General features: G+C 43.5%; 1 protein-coding gene across 3 annotated transcripts in view; it reads left to right on the forward strand.

Annotated features, from left to right (window-relative positions):
* TICRR (TOPBP1 interacting checkpoint and replication regulator) overlaps nucleotides 1-24,602 on the forward strand; it is a 46,144-nt gene that overhangs the window by 9,155 nt on the left and 12,387 nt on the right. For all 3 annotated transcript variants that reach the window (XM_070054525.2, XM_070054526.2, XM_089310713.1), the window contains exons 4-14: nucleotides 311-545; nucleotides 3,662-3,791; nucleotides 7,767-7,906; nucleotides 9,943-10,161; nucleotides 13,693-13,844; nucleotides 15,227-15,327; nucleotides 15,924-16,017; nucleotides 16,111-16,190; nucleotides 16,359-16,598; nucleotides 18,141-18,237; nucleotides 22,339-22,396. In XM_070054525.2, the coding sequence (XP_069910626.1) occupies nucleotides 311-545; nucleotides 3,662-3,791; nucleotides 7,767-7,906; nucleotides 9,943-10,161; nucleotides 13,693-13,844; nucleotides 15,227-15,327; nucleotides 15,924-16,017; nucleotides 16,111-16,190; nucleotides 16,359-16,598; nucleotides 18,141-18,237; nucleotides 22,339-22,396 (1,546 nt within the window). The remainder of the gene's footprint in view (nucleotides 1-310; nucleotides 546-3,661; nucleotides 3,792-7,766; nucleotides 7,907-9,942; nucleotides 10,162-13,692; nucleotides 13,845-15,226; nucleotides 15,328-15,923; nucleotides 16,018-16,110; nucleotides 16,191-16,358; nucleotides 16,599-18,140; nucleotides 18,238-22,338; nucleotides 22,397-24,602) is intronic.

Genomic DNA, 24,602 nt, shown 5'->3' on the forward strand with positions numbered 1-24,602 from the left:
TGGGGTTCTTCTGGGAGAAGACCCGTGTAGGATTCCTTCAAGGCTGGCCTCTTATTTATAAACCCTCCCTACACTGTGTTCCGATAAACTTTTCCACCATGAGGGGAAAAAAGTTTTTTCTTATTTATGAATTGAAAGATTAGGACTATATAATTAATAAATTCTCTTCTACCTCTGATAGCTATCAAGTCTATCTTTTCCTGTTTTCTCTTTATCTTAATAATCATTGAGGAAATGACTCTTTTACTAAGTTGCATTCTTCCTGCATGTTTACAATAATATTCTCAACTAATTCACACTTTTTATGTAGGTTGTTGATGTGGACCCTGGAGAAGGCTGGCCCCCGGTCACCGGAGTTATTTCCCCGCTCTCTGCCAATGCTACAGTTCTCACTGTGTTCCGCACTGAAGAGGCTGTATTTCAAAACCATTTTCTCCAAGCAGCTGTGGCCCAGGGCCCGCAGGATACAGCTTCCCTTTTCCCAGATGTTGTGGATGACGTACTGAATCAGTTTCATGATTCACTGGAAAATCCTGCTCCTTCTGGTAAGCTTCTGAGCCAGCAGCCAGCGTAGCCTGGAGTGGTTTGCAGGCATCTCTTGCATCCGAACTTTCTTAAATAGAAGCCGAATATTTTTTGTTTGTTTGTTTTGTAAAGATTTATTTATTATTTATTTGAAAGGCAAAGTTACAGAGAGAGAGGGGGAGACAGAGACAAAGATCTTCCATCCATTGGTTCACTCCTGCAATGGCCGGGGCTGGGTCAGCCAAAGCCAGGAGCCAGGAGCTTCTTCCAAGTCTCCCATGGGGTGCAGGAACCCAAGCACTTGAGCCATCCTCTGCTGCTTTCTCGGGCACATTAGCAGGCAGCTGGATTGGAAATGTGTTAGTGGAACTTGAACTGGCACCCATATGGGATGCCAATGTCCTCGGCAGTGGCTTAACCTGCTATGCCACAGTGGCGGCCCCGAAACTAATTTTTATACCAAAATAAAGTTATTTTTTCATTCCATTTTCCCATGAACTTTTTGAAATAGCCTTGTGTTTAATAAAGACTGCATATAAGACTGTAGTGATTCTATTTTGCAATCATTGCATTGTTACAAACTATTTAAGCTAGATAGGTTTAGATATAATCAGCTTGATATTTCTTCCATGCATTCATTTATTCAACAGAGTTTTTGAGTGCTCTGCTCTCTACCAGGCACTGTTCTGAGTACTGGGAATATATCAGAGACCAGAACAAAGGCCTCTTCTTATGGAGCCAGCCACCTAATCAGGGGAGACATGACAGTAAACTAAATAAGGCAACCATATAGTATATTTGAAAGAGATAAGTGCTATAGTAATAAAGCAGAGAGAAAGAGTAGGGAGTGTTGGGGTGGAAAGAGTGCAATTTTCAATAGGGTGGTTGGGAAGGCCTTGTTAAGATGATACTGAGGAGCCGGCACTGTGGCATAACACGTAAGGCCACCACCTGCAGTGTTGGCATCCCATTTGGGCGCCGGTTCGAGTCCCAGCTGCACCACTTCCAATCCAGCTCTGTGCTATGGCCCAGGAAAGCAATGGAAGATGGCCCAAGTGCTTGGGCCCTGCATCAGCGTGGGAGACTCAGAGTAAGCTCCTGGCTCCTGGCTTTGGATCAGTGCAGCTCCGGCCATTGGGGATATCTGGGGAGTGAACCAGTGGTTGAAAGACCTCTCTCTGCCTCTGCCTCTCTGTATCTCTGCCTTTCAAGTAAATAAATAAATATTTAAAAACCAAGAAAAGATGATACCGAACAAAGACAGAAGTGATGGGAGAAGTTGCTGGTCAGAGGGACAGCAAGGAAGCCTGTGGCTGAGGCTGGAAGGAACAAGAGTGGGTAGGAGTTGAGGGCAGAGGACACTGTGTAGTCTTCACCGACTGTTGAAAAGACTTTGTCTTTTTCTGCGAGCAGGAAAGGAACCCTTTGGGTGGTTTTCCACAGTGACTTGATCGGACCTTAAGTTTTAGTGGCATTGCTTTGGCTGCTGTGTTGAGAATTGGCTTTGGAGAGGCAAGGAGAGAAACAGAGAGATGACAGATATATTGTAGGAGTCCAGGCAAGAGGTGATGGTAGCAACGCAGAACTTAGAAGTAGTTGGAGTGTTGATATATTTTGAAAGTAAAGCCAACAGGATTTGCTCTTGAATCAAATGTGTGGTGTGAAATATAGGGAATTGAAAGTGACTAGAGATGTTTGGCCTAAGCAACTAGTAGATTGCAGTTGCCTTCTGAGATGGGGAAGGCTGTGGGAGAAGCAGGGGACTGGGAGGGCCAGGATCAGGGGTTTGTTTTGACATGTTAAGTCTGAGTTGTCTGTTAGACATCCAAATGCATTTCTGAGTAGACGTCAGATCCACATGCCTGGAGTGTGGCTGGTCTGCCTGCACTGGAGATGATGGGAGTTGTGAGTGATGTTCAAAGCTCTGAAATAGGGCCAATGAGGTTGTGTGAGTAAAGCCACTGCCTTTAACACCAACATCCCATATGGTTCAAGTCCCGGCTGCTTCACTTCTCATCCAGCTCCCTGCTAATGCACCTGGGAAAGCAGCAGAGGATGGTCCATGTGCTTGGACCCCTGCACCCATGTGGGAGACCCAGAAGAAGCTCCTGGCTTCAGATCAGCCTGGTTCTGGCCGTTGTGGCCATTTAAGGAGTGAACCAGTGGATGGGAGACCTCTCTGTCTCCCACTGTCTGTAACTCTCTCTCAAATAAGTAGATAAAAATCTTTTTTTTTTTTTTTAAGATTTATTTATTTATTTGCAAGTCAGAGTTACACACAGAGAGAAGGAGAGGCAGAGAGAGATAGAGGTCTTCCATCCACTGGTTCACTCCCCAACTGGCTGCAACAGCTGGAGCTGCACTGATCTGAAGCCAGAAGCCAGGAGCTTCTTCCAGTTCTCCCATGTGGGTGCAGGGCCCCAAGACTTGGGCTATCTTCCGCTGCTTTCCCAGACCACAACAGAGAGCTGGATTGGAAGTGGAGTAACCGGAACTTGAAACGGGACCCATATGCACTGCAGGCAGCGGCTTTTTTAAAAAAGGTTTACTTATTTGAAAGGCAGAGTTGGAGACAGAGGGAGAGACAGAGATCTTCATTTGTTGGTTCACTCCCCAAATGGCTGCAACTTCCAGGGCTGGGCCAGATAGAATCCAGGAACTTTATTCAGGATCACTTGGGCCATCTGCTACTTTCCAAGGTGCATTAGCAGGGAGCTGGGTCTGAAGTAGAGCAGCAGGGACTCAAATCAGTGCCCATGTGGGATGCTGGCATTGCAGGCACTGGCTTTACCTTCTGTGTCAACAACGCTGGCCCTGTTAACGCCACTTTTAAGGAATACAGATATAGAGAAACAACTTATTTTAGAGGAGTGTTTCAGAAATCAATTAGGGGATTTGTTGCTGATAACAAGAACAGAAAACCTTCAAACTGTGCTTGTACATTACCAGAAGTATTTTTTTTCATAGGCAACCTAGTCCTGTAGGAGTTGATAGCACACACAAGCACAGGTTGTTTTTAGGATGTTGCTTTGTACATTCTTTGGAGGGAAGCTAGCCGTGTAGGGGAGGCATGAGCACAGGGGTCTATCTGCTGTAGTTGTAATGCCTCCTTCCCTCCGTTCCTCTGTTCCTGCAGCTCCTCCTGTTCCAGAGTGGGCCCAGCAGGAGCTTGGCCGCACCGTTGCCTGGAGTCCCACCATTGTGGAGAATTGGTTTCCTTTCTCAAACACCAGTGGTGCCAGTTCAAATTTGATGGAGTCATTCTGGTAAAACTTTTCTATTTTTCTCTGGATATTGGTTATCAAAATCAATTCTCAATTATCTGCATTTTTAACCACATTCTCTTGGGTATAATCCAATATTAAAAACTAACTTCAAAAATAAAGCACTCATACTTGGTACATATTGTGAGATTGTTAGATAATATGTAAATATATACATGTCAAGATTCTTTCAAATGACCAAAGAAATTTGTCAAATTAAATATAAATTAAATACCCATATTATAGATATCTGAAAATATTTAATACTAAGTGTCAGTTAACATAGGAAATAACAAACTTGCAGCTGAATTTATACTTAGGCTATATTGATAGGCTTAAAATAGTTTTATTAAAGTTAAAAACCACTTACTAAGAATATAATCCAAGTAAATAAGAGTTACCCTCCATTCTCAAGAAAATCAGTTATAAAGAACAGAAATGAATAGAAAACAAAGAATAACATTATCAGCAAAATCAACTTTGAAAAGCAAAATAAAATAATTATAGCAAAATTAAGCTTTTTTTTAAGAAAGAAAAATGACAATATTAGTAATGTAAAAGGTATAACAAAAATTCAAACTATTATTAAGAGGTGAGGTGGAGGTTTAATTTCTGTGTACTGATAGCCAGTTGTTCCATTACCATTTGTTAAAGGATGATCCTTTTCCCATTGTGCTACTGTGGCATCTTTATGAAACATCAGTTTACCATCATTTTGCAGATCTATTTCTAGATGGACTAAAGTCTGGAAACTATAAATACCACATGCATTAATATGGCTTTACACCCACATACTGTAGTACCACATACTTTAGCTTTATAGTAAAGTCTTTAAATCAGGTAGTCTTCTCTACTGTTTGATTCAGATTTCTTTGGTCATTCTAGATCTTTTGTATTTCCACAGAGTCAGCTTCTCAGTTTCCACAAAAAAAGCCTGTTGGAATTTTGACTGCGAGTCTGTTGAGTCATAGATAAATTTGGGAAGATCTGATATCTTAGCAATGTTCATGGTACATCTCTCCATTTAATTTCTCTCAGCATTTTGTAGTTTTACTGTACAAATATGGCCCATATTTTAAAAATACATCTATTTTCATGAAGTATTAATACTGACATTTGAAAATAGTACAATTTTCACAGAAAATCTGGAATATTCTACAGGCACATCATTAAACTGATAAGAGACTTCAACAGTGTTGGTGTATACAAAAGTCAGTGTATAAAGTAAATAATATGCCAACAACAATTAGAAATTGTAATCCACATAAATGTATATAATTTATGTTAAATTATTAAGATACCTATGAATAAAGCTTACAAAGGTAGGTAAGAATAAAGGGCCAAGAACAAAACAAGTACATATCCCCTGGTGAGATATGAAGATTTGCCATGAAGTTTTAGTAAATAAGGCAGTGTGGGGCTGTGTGTGATGCAGTGGATTAAACCACCACCTGTGACACAGACATCCAGTATCAGAATGCTGGTTCAATTGCTTCTTGGCCTTTTGGCTGAGATCAAGTAGCAGAATGCTGGTTCGACTCCCAGCTGCTCGCTTCTGATATGACTCCTAGCTAATGCACCTGGGAAGGCAGCCAAAGATGGTCCAAGGACTTAGGCCCCTGCCACTCATGTGGGAGACCAGGATGGAGTTCTGGTTCCTGACTTTGGCCTGGCCCAGACCTGTCTATTGCTTCCATTTGGGGAGTGAGCCAATAGATGGAAGATTTCTTCATCTCACTCTCTGTTTCTGTCTCTCACTTTTTTAAATACACACACAAACACATAAATTTGTCTAAAAATATAATAAGGCAGTGTGGTATTGGTGCAAGGATTGACCAGTAGTAGAGCCCAGAAAGTGGCCCACACATGTATGGCAACTTGGTATATGACAAAGGTCACATCATAAATCAGCAGGGAAAGAATAGATTTAGCTGGGGCAGATGTTTGGTGCAATGACTGGGACATCTGACTCCTATATCAGAGTACCTGTGTTTGAGTTCCAGCTCTGCTTTTGATGCTAACTGATTGCTAATGCTCACCCTGGGATGTGGCAGGGGATGGCTTTAAAGTAGTGGCCCTTTACTTAAAAAAAAATTGAGTTTACTGTATAGTGATAATGATTGGCTATTTACAAGAAAAAAAGACAAAAATTAAATTTTTACCTCACAGAATATACAAAGGTACTTCAAAAACTTCATGGAAAATGGGACTAAAAGGAGTTGATTTTGGTATAAAAAATCTTTAAGTATTCCCATAGGTTTTTTTAATAATATGCATTTCCATGAGCTTTTTGAAGACTATGCATATATATGGACTTCAATTTTTGCACAAAAATAAAACTTATCTTTTAATTCCATTTTTCCACACTTTTTGAAGTTATCTCTTAAAGTAAGCTTCTAATAGATCAGTAGACCAAATGTGAGAAGCAAATGTTGAAATTTTTAGAAGAAAAAAAAAAACTAGGAGAATATCAAGGTAAGGATGAAATTCTTATTCAAGACATAAAAAATTCAAACCATAAAGGAAAACACTGGAAGTTTTACAATAATTATTTTTAAAAGTTTCTGTATTAAAGTACAAAGGCAGGGGGCCGCCACTGCAGCATAGTGGATTAAGCTGCAGTCTGCAGTGCTGACATTCCTATAGGGGTGCTGGTTCGAGTCCCAGCTGCTCCACTTCTGATCCAACCCTCTGCTATGGCCTGGGAAAGCAGTAGAAGATGGCTCAAGTCCTTGGGCCCCTGCACACATGTGGGAGACCCGGAGGAAGCTCCAGGCTCCTGGCTTCACATTGGCCCAGCTCCCACCCTTGTAGCCATTTTGGGAGTGAATCAGCAGGTGGAAGTCTTCTCTCTCTCTCCCTCCCTCCCTCCTTTCCTCCCTCCCTCTCTCCCTTTGCCTCTCTTTAACTGTGCTTTTCAAATAAATAAATCCTACACTTAAGGCAGCTGCAAGCCATATAAACAGCAAAAGATTAGCATCCAGTTACTAAAGAACTCATCATTTATGTAAAATTCATGACATGTTATTGCATTTGTTTGTCTATAATGCTAGAATACTGGGAGGAAGGGATGGGAAAAAATGGGCTAAGGCTTTAGTTGTGTGTGTAATGGGACATTTTGTTAAAAAGTGAAGCAGTATGGCAAACTACTAACAAGTACTTTGTATTTTATCTTGGTGAGAGGTACATGCTTGTCTGTTTCATGTTGCTTTCTGTACTTTTTCTGAGAAGTTCATATTTTTAAATATTAACAGAAAAAAAAAAACCTTCCCCACTGTTGCAGGAAACACTAGCTCTTAGGGAGAATCAGTCTACTACATGTGTGAATCTGACAGCCCCAGCGTGTATTCTGACCTGTGATATCTGTTCACCTCATGTCACCATAACTTTCTCCTGTTTTATAATCAGATGATATCAGATGATAGAAAATATTGAAATACAAACAGCACTTTTTGCATGTTATGCCATTTTCATGATTTCCTTAGTGATTGATATTTATTTATTTAAGTCTAGATGGGGAAAAAAAAGCATTAATCATTTCACTTCCCACACTTCCTCCTCTTGGCAATACACCTTTGTTTATTTCAATGGTAAAGAATTATTCAAGGACTGTTGCAATACCTGTTACACTGTATTACATTGTAATGTATTTTAATGTTTTTTATAAGCTGAGTGAAAAATAACTGTGGAAGCCTCAACTAGAAACTGTTGAGATAATGGTTAGATGTGTCTCCTAATACATGAAGAACCCTGTTGAAAGCCAGTACTGGGTGTGATCTTGTGAACAAGGCAGCTTTGTAAATAATGGCAGTAGGGACATTTTTCTTCCTGAGAAATTACTTTTGGACGCATCTTGTGGGGCAGTCTTTTGATAAGTTTTTAAAAGGATGATAGATTTACTTTTGCTGCTTTGTTGATTTTTTAAAATTCTTGGAAAATTAGAATTTTGGTTTTATGCTGGACATCTTCACTTTCCAGGTTACTACAGGCTGCCTCATGTATTAAGGAAGAGGCTTCTAAAACCGAGAGTGAATTAACCCGGGGCCTCTCGGAGCTCTACCAGAGAAGATCCCGTGAAGAATCCACTGCAACTAATCAAGAGGACAGCAGAAAGAAACGTATGAACATAGAAGGCCTGTCTCTAGACTACTTTGATATCATGTGTTTTAAAAGATTGACATCTGGAGCGACCATTTGGCAAAGTGGTTAAGCTGCCACTTGGCGTGCCTTAATACTTAATATCATAGTACCTGAGTTCAAGTCCCAGCTCTGCTGTCTGTTATAGCTACCTGCAAATGCACCCCCTTGGAGGCAGCAGGTGATGGCTCAAGTATTTGGGGGACCTGAATTGAATTCCTAGCTCCTATCTTCAGCCTTGCCCAGCCCTGGCTGTTGTGGGCATTGAGGAATGAACCAGCAGATCGAAGGCCTCTCTCTCTTTGTTTCTCACTTTCTGTCTGTCTACCTTTCAAATGAAGTGAAAATAAATAAAAATTTAAATAATGGACATTTCCTGGAGTAAGGGTGAAATGGTAACTAAATGAAGAAGGGAAAAATTACTTTAGTTCAATAATGTTAAAAAAAATACATGAGTAAAACACTTTGATTTTTAGTTATAGCAGAAATGTAAGTTAACAACTTTGTATTATACATATTTGTTCATCTGGTGCCTTGCATTTTCAGTTATTCTCATTTATTGCTTAACAAAATTTACAAAATTTTTACTTTGTTGAACATTTAAGTTTTCTGTTTTTTCTTTAAGATTATTTATTTGAAGGGGAGAGAGAAATAAAGAATCAATCTTCCATCCCCTGGTTCACTCCCTAAACAGCTACAACAGCCAGGGCTGGGCCAGGAGGCCAGAGCGTCACCCGGGTCTCCCATTGGGGTGGTAGGGACCCAAGTACTTGGGCTATTCCCCACTGCCCTCCCAGGTGAGTTAGCACAGAGCTGGGTCTAAAGCAGAGCAGCTGGAACTCGATATGAGATGCCAGCACTGCAGGCAGCAACCTATCTCACTGTGACACAATGCTGGCTCCTGGTTTTCTGTTTTTTAATTATAAATAATACAGCCAGTGCCGCGGCTCACTAGGCTAATCCTCCGCCTTGCGACGCCGGCACACCGGGTTCTAGTCCCGGTCGGGGCGCCGGATTCTGTCCCGGTTGCCCCTCTTCCAGGCCAGCTCTCTACTGTGGCCAGGTAAGTGCAGTGGAGGATGGACCAAGTCCTTGGGCCCTGCACCAGCATGGGAGACCAGGATAAGCACCTGGCTCCTGCCATCAGATCAGTGTGGTGCGCTGGCTGCAGCACGCCGGCCATTGGAGGATGAACCAACAGCAAAAGGAAGACCTTTCTCTCTGTCTCTCTCTCTCTCTCTCACTGTCCACTCTGCCTGTCAAAAAAAAAAAATTATAAATAATACCACAGTGTACATCATGTAAAAAACATGATCTTTGACTGATTTTCTAAGGGGAGGTTTCCAGGAACAAGTTACTGTGTCATAGGTTATGAAAACTGGCCCCTGATGCAGATTGCTAGGTTGCCCTTTGGAAAAGTTTCATCCCAGCCTAGTAGGCGATCCCAGAATACATGTTTGGCAATTGCCTTACAGAAAACTCATCACACTGAGATGTTTAATTTCTTTTTTTTTTTTTTTTTAATTTATTTGTTTATTTGAAAGTTGAAGTTACACAGAGAGAGAAGGAGAAAGGTCTTCCATTTGCTGGTTCGCTCCCCAGATGACTACAAAGGCCAGAGCTGAACTGATCCTAAGCCAGGAGATTCTTCCCGGTCTCCCATGTGGGTGCAGAGGCCCAAGGACTAGGGCCATCTACTGCTTTCCCAGGCCATAGCAGAGAGCCAGATGGAAAGTGGAGGAGCCGGGTCTTGAACCAGCGCCCATGTGGGATGCCGGCACTGCAGGCGGCAGCTTTACCTTCTACACTACAGTGCCAGCCCCGCGATGTTTAATTTCTAAAGTTTTTTTAAAGAAAGGCTCTTTTCACCCTGAATAGGGGGGAGAAAACCACCAAATCAGATCATTCTGAAGGGATGTACTTCAATATTCTTTCACAGTAATCTGAATTACAGTAATTCTTGGTTCTGCAGAAGCAACACTGACTGACTTTTCTTCCCCTGATGCCGTTTTTGTAGGCGGTGTCCCCCGCACTCCAGTGAGGCAGAAGATGAATACCATGTGCCGTTCCTTGAAGATGGTGAACGTTGCCAGGCTCAATGTAAAGGCTCAGAAGTTACAGCCGGATGGCAGTCCAGACGTGGCTGGGGAAAAGGGGATCCCAAGGATAGCTGGTGGAAGAGCAGCAGATAAGCTGGAAGACAGAGGGAGGACGTTAAGAAGTTCTAAACCCAAAGGTACTCCTCCAGCCTGTAGCATTCTGATGTCTGCGTTTACTCCTTTATAGTCTGCATGTTTTAAAATAAGCCTTCGTATCACGTCCCTTAATTGATTGCTTGGATATCTGCCTCGTGTCCCAAAGTATGTTACGGCAAATACAATGAAAGCATCCTATCCTTAGATTTCTGATCTAACTGTAGAGACAAAACTGATGAACTATCAGTATCTAGAAGAACCACAAATCTAAAAAAGGAAATACATGCCCATGTGGGAAGTCAAGACCAGACTGGGACCCGGCAGAGGGAAGGTTGAAGGTCAGGGCTCAGATCAAGAGAAGACTTCTAAAACACCGTGGAGGTCAGGCTGCACTTCCAAGAATGAGCAGCAGTCAGAGGGCAGACAGGTAAAAGACGAGTGTTCCATCTGCAGGATCAGCTAAGCGGAGTCCCCAGGAAGAGCCATGGCTTGGCCATAGGACAGTGGTTAAGGAAGTCTTGCTTTTGTGAGTAGAGCGAGAGGGAAAAGGTTCTTGAATGACCTAGGGCTGGGCTTTTTGAAGTCTTACAGAGGTGGGCAGAAGAATTTAGTTGCACTGTTTTTATTTTCCTATTTGCATATTTTTTCCTTTTTTTTTCCCTGGTAAATAGATGGAAGTTAAGTGTGTTTCTTACTGTCAATGTACATTCTTAACTCAGTGATAGTGCTAGTCCTATGGGACGAGCGTGAACATAGCTTGTAAACTCTGGCAATGATTGTATGATGCCACCTTTGAGTTCTTTTGGAAATTCTCGAGTGAAGGTTTCTGCTCGTTTAAAGGTTCTTCTTGGAGCCGGCGCTGTGGTGCAGTGGACTAAGTCTCTACCTGCAGCGCTGGCATCCCATATGGGCACTGGTTCGTGTCCCGGCTGCTCCTCTTCAGATCCAGTTCCCTGCTAACGTTCCTGGGAAAGCAGTGGAGGGTTGCTCAAGTACTTGGGCCCCTGTACCCACATGGAAGACTTGGAAGAGGCTCCTGGCTCTTGGCTTCAGATCAGCCCAGCTCTGGCTATTGCAGCCATTTAGGGAGTGAACCAGGGGATAGAAGACTTTGTTCTCTCTCTTGCTTTTTTTTTTTTTTTTTTTTTTTTTGACAGGCAGAGTGGACAGTGAGAGAGAGAGACAGAGAGAAAGGTCTTCCTTTGCCGTTGGTTCACCCTCCAATGGCCGCCACGGCCAGCGCGCTGTGGCCGGCTCACCGCGCTGATCCGATGCCAGGAGCCAGGAGCCAGGTGCTTTTCCTGGTCTCCCATGGGGTGCAGGGCCCAAGCACCTGGGCCATCCTCCACTGCACTCCCTGGCCATAGCAGAGAGCTGGCCTGGAAGAGGGGCAACCGGGACAGAATCCGGCGCCCCAACCGGGACTAGAACCCGGTGTGCCGGCGCCGCAAGGTGGAGGATTAGCCTATTGAGCCACGGCGCCGGCCTTTATTTATTTATTTTAAACAGGCAGAGTTAGACAGTGAGAGAGAGAGACAGAGAAAAAGGTCTTCCTTCTGTTGGTTCACCCCCCAAATGGCTGTTACGGCCGGCGCTGCACTGATCTGAAGCCAGGAGCCAGGTGCTTCCTCCTGGTCTCCCATGCGGGTGCAGGGGCCCAAGTACTTGGGCCATCCTCCACTGCCTTCCTGGGCCACAGCAGAGAGCTGGCCTGAAAGAGGGGCAACCGGGACAGAATCCGGCGCCCCAACCGGGACTAGAACCCGGAGTACCAGCGCCACAGGTGGAGGATTAGCCAAGTGAGCCACGGCACCAGCCATGACAAAGCATCCTTAATGAGCTCGTAAAGGTAGGTGAGAATCTGGGTGATTGATAGATACCTACCTGCAAGGGAGAGCAAACACAGCAGTGTTAAAGATCAGACGGTTTTCATGTAACTTCTAAACTAGATCCAGAAATAAACCTAGATAACAGTTGTAAAATGACAGAGGCAGCCCAGTAAGAGGAAGAGGATAATCTTTTCACACAAGTTGCTAGAACAACTGCATATCTATGGAAAAAAATTTGACCTTCCCTCTTATTAGTTATCTGCTTTTTCTCTTTTTTTCATTTCTAACATTGTTTATTTATGACTTATTTTTTCCTCTCTCCATTTTGTTTAGCTTATCTTTTTTGAAAAATGTTTTATTTCATAATTAGCTTTTACTATTTTGGACTGGTTCAGTGAATGTGGTCTGTAACATATTGCTTCTTTAATATTTGCTGCAACCTGGCCTAGTATGTGGTCAAGTTTTAATATTTCATGTGTAGTCGAAAGTAATGTGTATTCTTTAATTGTTGAGCACTTGGTTATTAATGTTTGAATATTCAATATTCTTGGCCATTAAATTTTTCTTTTATCCATTACTGAGATGGTTATATTAGTCTTTCTCCATGTATATTTGTCAGAATTCCCTTGCGATCCTTCTAGTTTTACATCATATCTTTTGAGACTTTCTTGTTAGGTTCATACGAGATCATAATTATTTATATCTTCCTTGCTCTTATGTCTTTTGCAATGAATAATAACCACTTTATTTCTAATAACCTTATACCTTAAGGTTATTAACATTTTCAGTGTCTCTTTGTCATTATGTTTTGGATATATCTTTGTAAAAAGCATACATTTTAAAAAGTCCAGTCTGATAATTTCTTCTTAACTATAGCAGGTTTGTCAGTAAATGTTCACAGTCATGATTACTGACTAGTTCAGGTGTATTACTAATATGTTATTTTGTTGAAAAACTATCTTTTTATCCATTGTATTCTCTTTCCCCCTTTGTCGAAGACCCATTGGCTGTGTTAATGTGGTACTGTAATCTGTTCCATTGACCTGTTTGTTTATTCTTTTGCCGATACCACACTTCCGTAGCTTTATATAAGTCATGACATCTGTCCTCCAACTTTGTTATTCATGTCAATGTTGAGTTAACTTTGCTGGCTGGACCTCTGACTTCTGCATGTAAACTTTAGAATAAGTTTGTGGATCCACAAAGTAACTTCCTGAAAGTCTGATTGGGAGGGCATTGAATCTGTAGATCAAGTTGAGGAGAACTGAGATCGTGACACATTGCGTCTTCTGTGCACGAACATGCAACCTTGTTGTGATTGCTTGTTAGTTCCAGCAGTTGTTGACTCTTGGATTTTCTATGTAGACGACCATGTCATCTGTGAACAAAGACAATTTTATTTCTTCCTACCCTTACATTTTTTACTAATACACTTGATTTGCAAAGCCCTAAACTAATCACCTCTCTCTGCACTTTCTTAGTTTCAACATTGTAGACATTTTGGGCCAGATGCTTCTTTGTGGTGAGGGCTGTCTCACACTGTTGGATGTTTAGCTCCCTGGCCTCTACATAGTCAATACCAGTAACAGCCGCCACTCCTCACCACCAGCTGGGATAATCCAAACGTAGCCAAATTAGCCCTAAGAGGCAGACATCTCCCCTAGTTGACAACCAGTGGCTTAAATTAAATTAAACAAAAGGGCTTGAGCTGGATGTGATAATCAATTTTACCTTTTTTCACAGATTTTAAAACTGAGGATGAACTACTGTCTTACATACATGAAAATTACCAAAAGACTGTGGCCTCAGGAGAAACCACATTGTGTTCGTGTGCTCGGAACATAATCTCCACCATTAAAGTGTTCCTGAAATCAAAAGGCATCAAGGAATTAGAAGTAAGAGTCCAGATGTCGTTGCCTGTTATAGATGCAGTAGTGGTTTGCTTCATACCTGTTGGGGGATGTCTGTTATGCTATGTGTGATGCAGGGATGATAAGATGAGCAAGGGAGTGATTGTAGCTCCAGATCCGAGAAGGTGAACACAATGACTGCTAAGGCAGAGATCAAAGAAGTGGTGTGAGTGCAGACAGTTACATGTCTTTTTCTCCTGTGGAAAGCTGTTTTGCTCATGTGAGTGCCATTGTGTGTGTGTGTGTGTGTGTGTGTGTGTGTGTTTTAATCCCAGCTGTACTTTAAATCTTTTTTAGAATGTTGATACCGGGGGCTGGTGCTGTGGTGCACTAGGTTAACCCTCTGCCTATGCTGCCGGCATCCCATATGGGTGCCAGTTGGAGTCCCGGCTGCTCCTCTTCCAATCCAGCTCTCTGCTATGGCTGGGAAAGCAGTAGAAGATGGCCCAAGTACCTGGACCCCTGCACCTGCATGGCTCTGGCTTCAGATCAGCCCAGTTCCTGCTGTTGCAGGCATTTGGGGAGTAAACCAGCAGATGGAAGACCTTTCTCTCTCTCTCTCTGTAACTCTACCTCTCAAATAAACAAATAAAGCCAGGTTAATGCCTGGCTTCCTCCAGATGAATTGAAACAGATTTTGCGTTGAAACCAGACAGCTATACTTTGAAAAAGCTCCCTAGATCCTTACACACAGGATTCTCTGCACCACTCTTTTAGACCATATTATTATCATTTCTGTTCATGTTTAGTGGTGAAAGCAGAAAAGCAGGGCTCTTTCTGTGTGATGAGCATAAAGAGTCACTACTTTGTGGAATCTTTCTTTAAAAAAAAAAAAAAAAAAGGATTTATCTATTTTTTGAAAGGTGGAGTTACAGAGAGTGGGAGAATCAGAGATTTTCCATCCTCTGCTTTACTCCCCAAACGGCTGCAACAGCCAAGAGCTTCATCTGGCCCACGTGGATGTAGAGGCCCAATTACTTGGCCGTCTTCTGCTGCTTTCCCAGGCACATTAGTAGGAAGCCAGATCAGAAGTAGAGCAGCTAGGACTTGAACCTGCATCCATGTTGGATACTGGTGACACAGGTGGCAGCCTAACCTACTACACCACAAAACAGGCCCCCAGAACCATCCACTTAAGATAGTTTAAATCTACAGACTTGCTGTAACCATGCATATTTGCCCAAAAATACTTTTTTGCAATTTTTTTAAAGATCTAAAAAGAATAATATTTGATTCACTATTCTTCATCCAAATGAAAGAATAGAGAAATTTGTAACATACTTCCCATTTTAAGGAGTTAGTCAAATGTGAAAGAAATTAAAAAATAGCAAGTAGCTTACTATTTGATTAAAATTTTATATTTTCAGGTAACTTGTCTGAATCAAGTAAAAAGTAACTTTTTAAAAACGAGCAAAAGTCTTCGACAGAATCTAGGGAAAAAGCTGGATAAAGAAGACAAAGTCAGAGAGTAAGTTCCTGCATTTTAACTCTTTAAATATTATTCCAAGGGGCCAACGCCGTGGCTCACTTGGTTAATCCTCCACCTACAGTGCCGGCATCCCATATGGGCACCGGGTTCTAGTCCCGGCTGCTCCTCTTCCAGCCCAACTCCCTGCTGTGGCCTGGGAGTGCAGTGGAGGATGGCCCAAGTGCTTGGGCCCTGCACCTGCATGGTATACCAGGAGAAGCACCTGGCTCCTGACTTAGGATCGACACAGCGCCAGCTGTAGCGGCCATTTAGGGGGTGAACCAATGGAAGGAAGACCTTTCTCTCTGTCTCTGTCTCTCTCTCTCTCACTGTCTAACTCTGCTTGTCAAATTTATAAAAATTTAAAAAATAAAGTCCTGAAACAGAGCTCTGAGGTGGTGTGGGTCAGTTTAAAATTGATTGCCCTTTGCTGGTTTTTTGTGATCCTACCTAATGATCGCCTCGGTTATTAGAGAAAACAGTGGTTCTTTTCCTTTTTAGCTCTTCCTTAAATAAATAGATGCATGCTTAAGGAAGGCGCTTTTAGCTAAGTGGCATTCGTAGTAGATAACGACCAAATATTTTCTTCTGCCCAGGTGCCAGCTCCAGGTGTTTCTTCGTTTGGAGCTGTGTGTACAGTGCCCTTCAGTACTTGAAAGTCCTGATGATATGGAGCACACGGTGGAGGAGGCAAGTATACAGCTCAGTGCCGTCGGGAGTGTGGCCTGGATGCCTTGGGCTTCTCTGCAGGGGGCATTCGGTGACTTCTCACCTTTCCGCCAGGTGACAGATTTGCTGCGCATGTTGTGTCTCACTGAGGACTCTGCATACCTGTCCAACTTTCTGGAGGAAATTTTGAAACTGTAAGTTTGTTGGCAACTACCTTTAAAATCGTTTTACTGAATGAGCTACGTGTGCTATCGTCACAGCATTATGGGATTGTCAGGGGTATTTCTAACACTGCGTTGATGGAGGGAGTAGAGCGGGTGAGACGGTACCTCTGTTCCACGTTTCACCCATCTGTCCCGCAGGTACATTGACTCGATCCCAGAGACGCTGGGAAACCTTTACAACAGCCTCGGGTTTATGATTCCTCAGAAGCTGGCTGGCGTCCTGCCTACAGACTTCTTCAGCGATGACTCCATAACACAAGAGAGCAAATCACCACTTCCTTCCGTGCCTCTCCTGCCGAGTTCTCACAGATCAGTGTCGGGCAGCACCGAATCAGACCAGCTGGAAGAGCTGCGCACCAGATCAGCCAAGAAGAGAAGGTGAGTCTGTGTCTGTAACCCTGATCGGAGGGCGCAGAGAGCAAAAGCGGTCAGACCTCCTGTCTCACTACATTTTACAGTGACCTATAGGCCTCTCTAGCACTCTTTGAAACTTAACTTTTTTTTTTTTTTTTTTTTTTTTTATTTGAAAGAGCACAGAGAGGGAGAGAAAAAGACAGGTTCCATTCGCTGGTTTACTCCCTAAGTGGCCACAATGACTAGGACTGGGCCATGCTGAAGCCAGAAGACTGGAACTCCATCCAGGTCTCCCACATGGGTGGCAGGGGCTCAAGCACTCAGGCCATTCTTCACTTCTTTCCCAAGGCACATTAGCAGGAAGCTGGACTGAAAGTAGAGCAGCTGGGACTTGAACCACCGTCGTGTGCAATGCTGACACTGCAGGGGCAGGCCAACCCACTAGGCTGCAGTGCTGGCCCCTGAAACTTTTGTTTTAGACTAGCCAAGACAGCCCCCCGCCTTTTTTTCTTTTTTAAAAATTTTATTTATTTATTTGAAAGGCAGAGTTAGAGAGAGAGAGGTCTTCCCTCTACTAGTTCACTCCCCAGATGGCCTCAACGGCAGGAGCTGGGCTGATCTGAAGCCACTCCTGAGCTTCTTCTGGGTCTCCCACACAGGAGGGGCCCAACCACTTGGGCCATCTTCTGCTTTCCCAGGACATAGCAGAGAGCCGGATCTGAAGAGGAGCAGCTGGGACTCAAACCGGCGCCCATTTGGGATGCCAGGGCTGCAGACAGAGGCTTAGCCCACTATGCCACAGTGCTAGCCCCAACAGCTTCCTTCTTTACCATCACATTTACAGAGGTCTTGGCAATATCAGTGTCAGATAGGTACAGTTGTTAGCTAGAAGAACTAGATACTAATTTTTTCCCCTAAAGATTTATTTATTTGAAGGGCAGAGTTAGTAACAGAGGAAAGACAGAGATCTTCCATCCTCTGGCTCACCCCCCAAATGGCCACAATGACCAGGGTTGGGCCACCTAGAGCCAGGAGCTTCATCTGGGTCTCGCATGGGGGGGCAGGAGCTCGAGCATTTGGGCCATATTGCCCTGCACATCAGCAAGGAGCTGGATCAGAAGTGGAACATTTGGTACTTGAACTGGTGCCCATATGGGTTGCCAGTGCTGTAGCTGGTGGCTTAACCTGCTGTGCTACAGCACCAGCCCCTATATTTTAAGTTTTTAGTGAAATAAATCTGAGTCCTCTGAAAGATTAATATATTAACCCAAGAAGCTCATGGAATCAAGTGAATTATTTGCACTGTTAGTTATAATTCTGACAAAGTCCAGTTGTCTTTGTCCATTGGGTGTATTGAATTAGTAGTTGAATCACAGACGCTAACTGTGGAGTTGCTAACACAGCATCTGACATTCCCTGTGTACTCTAGGGAGTGCGTGACATTTATGTTGTAGTTCACAAAGCCCTTCTTTACCATCCTCATGGGGTCTTTCAGCAACTGGGAAGAAGCCTCTTATTTATGTGCAACTTGTAACTAGTGTGTCTTGACTGTTTCTATTTTTAAAGGAAAAATGCATTAATAAGACATAAAAGCATTGCAGAGGTTTCACAGAATCTTCGACAAATTGAAGTTCCCAAAATGTCCAAGAGAGCTACAAAAAATGTAAGTAATCTCTTGTAGAGGTAAAATGGCACTTGGCAGTTACTCCTTCCAGCTCTAGTTTACACAATAAACAAGAATGAGAAGCAGTTTGTCTACTTTATTTTTTTTTTAAAGATTTATTTATTTATTTGAAAGAATTACACACAGAAGAGAGGCAGAGAGAGAGAGGTCTTCCATCCGCTGGTTCACTCCCCAGCTGACTGTGACGGCTGGAGCTGCAACCATCTGAAGCCAGGAGCCAGGAGCTTCTTCCGGGTCTCCCATGCAGGTGCAGGGGCCCAAGGACTTGGGCCATCTTCTACTGCTTTCCCAGGCCATAGCAGAGAGCTGGATCAGAAGTGGGGCAGCCGGGACTCGAAACCGGCGCCCATGTAGGATTCCAGCACTGCAGGTGGCGGCTATGCCACAGCACCGGCCCTCCTTGTCTGCTTTTAAGAAATAGCAAAAATAGGGGCCAGTGCTGTGGCGCAATGGATTAATGTCCTGGCCTGAAGTGCTGGCATCCCATATGGGCACTGGTTCTACTCCTGGCTGCTCCACTTCCAATCCAGCTCTCTGGTATGACCTGGGAAAGCAGTAGAAGATGGCCCAAGTACTTGGGCCCCTGCACCCATGTGGGAGATCCAGAGGAAGCTCCTGGCTTTGGATTGGTTCAGTTTCAGCCGTTGCGGCCAATTGGGGAGTGAACCAGCGGATGGAAGACCTCTCTCTTTCTCTCTCTCTCTGCTTCTCCTCTCTGTGTATAACTCTGACTCTCAAAAAATAAATAAATCTTAAAAAAAAAAAGAAATAGCAAAAAGAATGCCAGTATTTTTATGAAACTGTATAAAACTCGAATCTGAGGAATAAACAAATATAATTTGTTAGAAGATTAACATTTTATCCAGAAATGTGATAGAGGAAATATGAAGAAAAATGACAATTAAGAATGAGTAAATTAATTCAGAAATCTTTAATGTGAGAAAACTCCCAAAGCAATAACTAAGCAAAGAAGTCACTGAAGTAATATAGTTCAAAAGGACTGTGATTACCTAACAGGAAGTCCTTCTCAGTACTATATGTTTTATTTCAATAACAAGTTTTTAGAAAAAGAAGACCGTCATGAAACCAGGTGGTCACTGGGTTTTCTGTGGAAGAAGATACAGGAACTGAGGGTTGTACTGGTTGCAAAGAAAAAGAAAAATAGCTGAGATCAGTTCACTGAGTATAATTAATGTCCTGCAAAGCAGAGAAGGGAGACTAAAAATGACACACGGGACCTATGTGAGAAGGGTTAAATTCTCTGAGAATCAGCAGGACAAGCATTAACCACCTCCGTAGCAGCTGTGTTTCTAGCTGTTTAGAGCTGCTCTCTGGAGTTGGAGGTGGGATTTCTCTGAGTTAGTGGTGTTCACTTTCTTACTACCCCTTGCCCATGAATAAAATGCACGTTTTGGGTGTTTTGTAATCCTGAATGAAGGATGCAGAATCCAAAAGTGGACAGGAACAGTGGTCAGACCTCCTCTCTCACTGGATTTCATAAGTGACCTGAAGGCCTTTCTAGCACTCTTGCAGACTTGTTTTAGATTGGCCAACACAGTTTTATGATCAGATTTACTGAGATCGGGGTTTAACTTTGGTTAATAAAGAATTTTTTTCCTGTGTCCAAATCAGTGCCATAGATAAGTGCCAGAATTGGAGTGACCAGATGTTAAGTTGTTACAGACTAAGTCTGAGTCTCTGGAGGATCTGTGCAGTTAACTCAGGAAGCAGTGAGATCATAGCATAGGTGTAGACGCTTACGGCTCACTACCTCATGTATATAATTCCTCTGCGCATCTTAACTTCAGAAGAGCACAATGGTCTGCAAAAGATTGGACTGTGCTGCTCCAGTACTTCCAGTATGTACTCAGCTTTTCTTTTGGTGATATGGACTAGCAAGCATTGAGAAACTTTTTCTGTAAAGGACTGGATAGCAAGTGTTAACGTCTTTGTGAGCCATGCAGTATGTGTCACGCCTACTTGGCTCTCCTGTTGCAGGGGAGAGCAGCTAGAGACAACATGTAAACTAAGCGATGTGACTGTGTGTCAGTAATACTTATTTTCAGAAATAAGAGTGGCCCAATTTGCTCTACAAGCTGTAGTTTGCTGATCTCTGTTTTAGGGAATCTGGTGTATGACATATTTTCATAGTTGTAATTTACCTCTTTAAAACAGTTATTGCCGGGCAATATAAATGACTGAGGATTATTACATGACATATCTTAGCAGCAAGACCTTGGTTTTGTATCACTAAGATCAATTAAGTTTCTCTGTATGAAAGTTCTTCAACTATTACAATGGCAAACTGAATACACACACTATTCCCTTGTGTAGGTGTATCGGGAGTTCAGACTCTGCAGTCTTGAACTCTAGTGGCTAGTAGAGAAGAGTTGGATCTAGAGCTGTTCCTAAGTGTATATTCACCCTCTAACTAGTTTATATGACTCTCCACTCTTTTACAGGCAGCATGGGGAATAAAAGATACATGATCATCATTAAAAAGTTAGTCATTAAGTTAAAGTCAGAGTGCTCTTCTCTATCTTTTTTTTTTTTTTTTTTTTTTTTTTTTGACAGGCAGAGTGGACAATGAGAGAGAAAGAGACAGAGAGAAAGGTCTTCCTTTGCCATTGGTTCACCCCCCAGTGGCTGCTCCGGTGGCGCTCTGTGGCAGGCACACCGCGCTGATCCGAAGCCAGGAGCCAGGTGCTTCTCCTGGTCTCCCATGGGGTGCAGGGCCCAAGGACTTGGGTCATCCTCCACTGCACTCCCGGGCCACAGCAGAGAGCTGGCCTGGAAGAGAAGCAACCAGGACAGAATCCGGCGCCCCGACTGGGACTAGAATCCCGGGGTGCCGGCGCCGCAGGCGGAGGATTAGCTATTGAGCCGCGGCGCCGGCAGTCTCCATCTATTCTTCAGAAGTAATCCCTTTAGACAGTCTGTTACGTGTATCCAGACCGTGTCCTGTATAGACCAGTAGCAGGACGATTACACACATCTTATCAAACACATATTCAAAAATATTAGGTGATTTTGGGGGCAGCGTTGTAATATAGCTGGTTAATCTGCTGCCTGCAATGCCAGCATCCCATATGGGCACCGGTTCAAGTCCTGGCTGCTCCAATTCCAATCCAGCTCCCTGCTAATGTGCAGGGAAAGCAGTGGAAGTAGGTCCAGGTCTTTGGGCCCCTGTACTCATGGGGGAGACTCAGAAGAAGCTCCTGGTTTCAGCCTGGCCCAGTCCTGACCATTGCAACCATTTGGGAAGTGATCCTGCAAATGGAAAATATCTCTTTCTGTCTCTCCCTCTCTCTAACTCTGCCTTGCAAATAAATAAATCTTTTTTTTAAAAAAATGATTTCATCTACTGTGCTTAGACTTTTTTCCCAGAGGTTTGTTAATTTGAAAGAATGACAGGGAGAAACGGAGAGCTTCCATCCACTGATTCGCTCCCCAAATGACTGATCCAGGCCAAATGCAGGAGCCCAGAACTCCATCTGGGTCTCCCATGCGGTACAGGGGCCCAAGCACTCGGGCCACCTTCCACTGCTTTCCCAGGCCATAGCAGAAAACTGGTCAAAAGTAGAGTAGCCAGGTCTTGAACTGGCATTCAAATGGAATGCCAGATCACAAGTGGAGGCTTAATCCATGCTGGTGGTTCCCTTTCCTTATGTGTGTGTGTGTGTGTGTTTTAAAGATTCATTTATTTGTTTGAAAGAGTCACAGAGAAGGAGAGAGAGAGGTCTTTCATCTGCTGGTTCACTTCCCAAATGGCCACAACGGTTAGAGCTGAACTGATCTGAAGCCAGGAGCCAGGAGCTTCTTCAGGTCTCCCACATGGGTGCAGGGGTGGCTTTACCCGCTACCCCTCAGCACCAGCCCCTTCACCTTTTAATGTCTGCACTAGAGCGATGTATAATTTATTATAGTATAGTAACGACTGTCTATGGGACATAACGTATTTCTGTGTGCTTTACTCTTTGTTTCATGGTTCCCTTTAAGTGGGGGTTTTGTGTGGAATTTTTACTCTGATTTTCAATGCATGCTATTTAAATGTTCCTACTGGATCTTCTCATCTTCCAGGAGAGCACTCGCCCTGCCCTTCAGCAGCCTCCGCCTCCAGGGAAAGATACAGGACAAGGTAGGCTTTGTTTTCCCAGCATGTGCCTGACTCCCAAGAATGACACATTTACTCTTATGACATGCATTTAAGCAACTGAATTCCATTATAAATCATTGGTTAATAAAATATGTCCAAATACCATGCCCTTTGAAAATCAGACATTCATGTTCTTCACATGTTACACTACAAAACAGCCTGAAATCTTTTTTTTTTTTTTTTAATATTTATTTTATTTATTTGAAAGATGGAGTTACAGAGATAAGTAGAGAGAGAGAGGCCTTCCATCCGCTGGTTCACTCCACACACATGGCTGCAACAGCTGGCGCTGAGCAAATCTGAAGCCAGGAGCTCTTTCAGGTCTCCCACATGGGTGCAAGGGCCCAAGGACTTGAACCATCCTCCGTTGCTTTCCCAGGCTCATTAGCAGGGAGCTGGATCGGAAGTGGAGCAGCGGGGACTCGAGCCGGCACCCATATGGGATGCTGGCACTGCAGGCTGGGGCCTTTACCTGCTGCACCACAGCATCTGCTGGTTCACTCAAAATGCATGCAACAGCCAGGCTAAAGCCAGGAGCTGGAAACTCAATCCAAGTCTTTCATGTGAGTAGCAGAGACTAAGTACTTGAGCCATCACCTGGTGCCTTTCAGGATGCAGTCAGCAAAAAGCTGGAGTTGGAGTGGAGCCAGGAGTCAAACCAAGGCACTCTGATATGGAATATGCGTGTCCCAGTGGTGTCTTAACCACGATGCCAAACACCTACAATTCCCAAATGGAACTGTTCTAGGTGAAAGGCTTTCAAGTATGGAACCTGAATGCACTCCAGGGTCCCTATTTGGATCTTAAATTTAGGGGGGAAAACCATAAGAGATATTATTGAAACAAATAGGGAAGTTTAGGAAGGATTGCATGCTAGGTAATATGGTATCAATTTAAAATGTTTTTAAAATTTTTACTTGAGGGAGAATGCTGATCCTCTGGTTCACTCCCCAAACTGTCCACAACAGCCAAGGTAGAGCTAAGCCAGGGCCCTAGCCAGGAACTCAATCCAGGTCTCGTATGTGGGTGAGAGGAACCCAGTTATTTGAGTCATCACCACTGACTCCCAAGTTCTGCGTTGGTGGGAAGCTGGAGTTGAAAATCAAACTTGGCGGGAGCCGGCACTGTGGTGTAGCAGGTAAAGCCACCGCCTGCAAGTCCCGGCATCCCATATGGGCACTGGTTCGAGTGCCGGCTGCTCCACTTCCAGTCCAGCTCTGTTATGGCCTGGGAAAGCAGTAGAAGATGGCTCAAGTCTTTGGGCCCCTGCACCCACGTGGGAAGACCTGGAGGAAGCTCCTGGCTCCTGGCTTCAGATCGGCACAGCTCCAGCGTTTGCGTCCATCTGGGGAGTGAACCAGCAGATGCAGGATCTCCCTCCCGCTCTCTCTTTCTCCTCTTTTGCCTCTCCTTCTCTCTGTGTGTAACTCTGCCTTTCAAAATAAATAAATCTTAAAAAAAAAAAAAGAAAGAAAATAGAACTCAGGTACTTAACTACTAAGCGAAATGCCCACTTACCCAGGAAGTAAGGAGTTGTATTGTCCACAGCTAAATCTCCAGTGTACTGGGAAAAACTGTACATGTGGAGAGAGATGAAGGGAGAAAGCAGATGTTGACAACTGGTGAATTTTTGTGATGTCTATGTGTTTATTTTGTTACTTGCTATTTTCTGTGGGTATTCAACTTTTCAAAATGTTGGGGGATAAAACTGTATAAATACAAATACAACACATCTAGGCAACCTAGATGTGTTGGACATATTCCTGGAAGGATACAAACTACTGAAAACAGATGAGAAGACATAAGAAATCTCAATAAATAGATCTATAACACTTTAAAGGCCTTAATTTGTTTATCAAAAGCTTCCCACAGATACACCAGGACTAGATGGCTTCACTGCTGAATTCTACCCAACATTTAAAAAAGAATGAACATGCTAGCATTCAGTGTGGTCAGTTGATTTGACCAGGAAGAGCCAAAGCAATTCATTAGGAATGAACGATCTTGACCAACCGGTACAGCAATTAAGTCCCCAGTTGGGATTCTCACATTTCATATCAGAGTGCCTGGTTAAGTCCCAGCTATTCTGCTTCGCATTCCACTTCCTGCTAATGCGTACCCTATGAAGCATCAGGTGGTGGCTCAAGTACTTGGGTTCCTGCCACCCACTTGGGAAACCCTTACTGAA

This window comes from Oryctolagus cuniculus, chromosome 12 (genome assembly GCF_051225735.1).
Source record: "Oryctolagus cuniculus isolate XC-2025 breed Fujian yellow rabbit chromosome 12, ASM5122573v1, whole genome shotgun sequence".
Lineage (NCBI taxonomy): Eukaryota > Metazoa > Chordata > Mammalia > Lagomorpha > Leporidae > Oryctolagus > Oryctolagus cuniculus.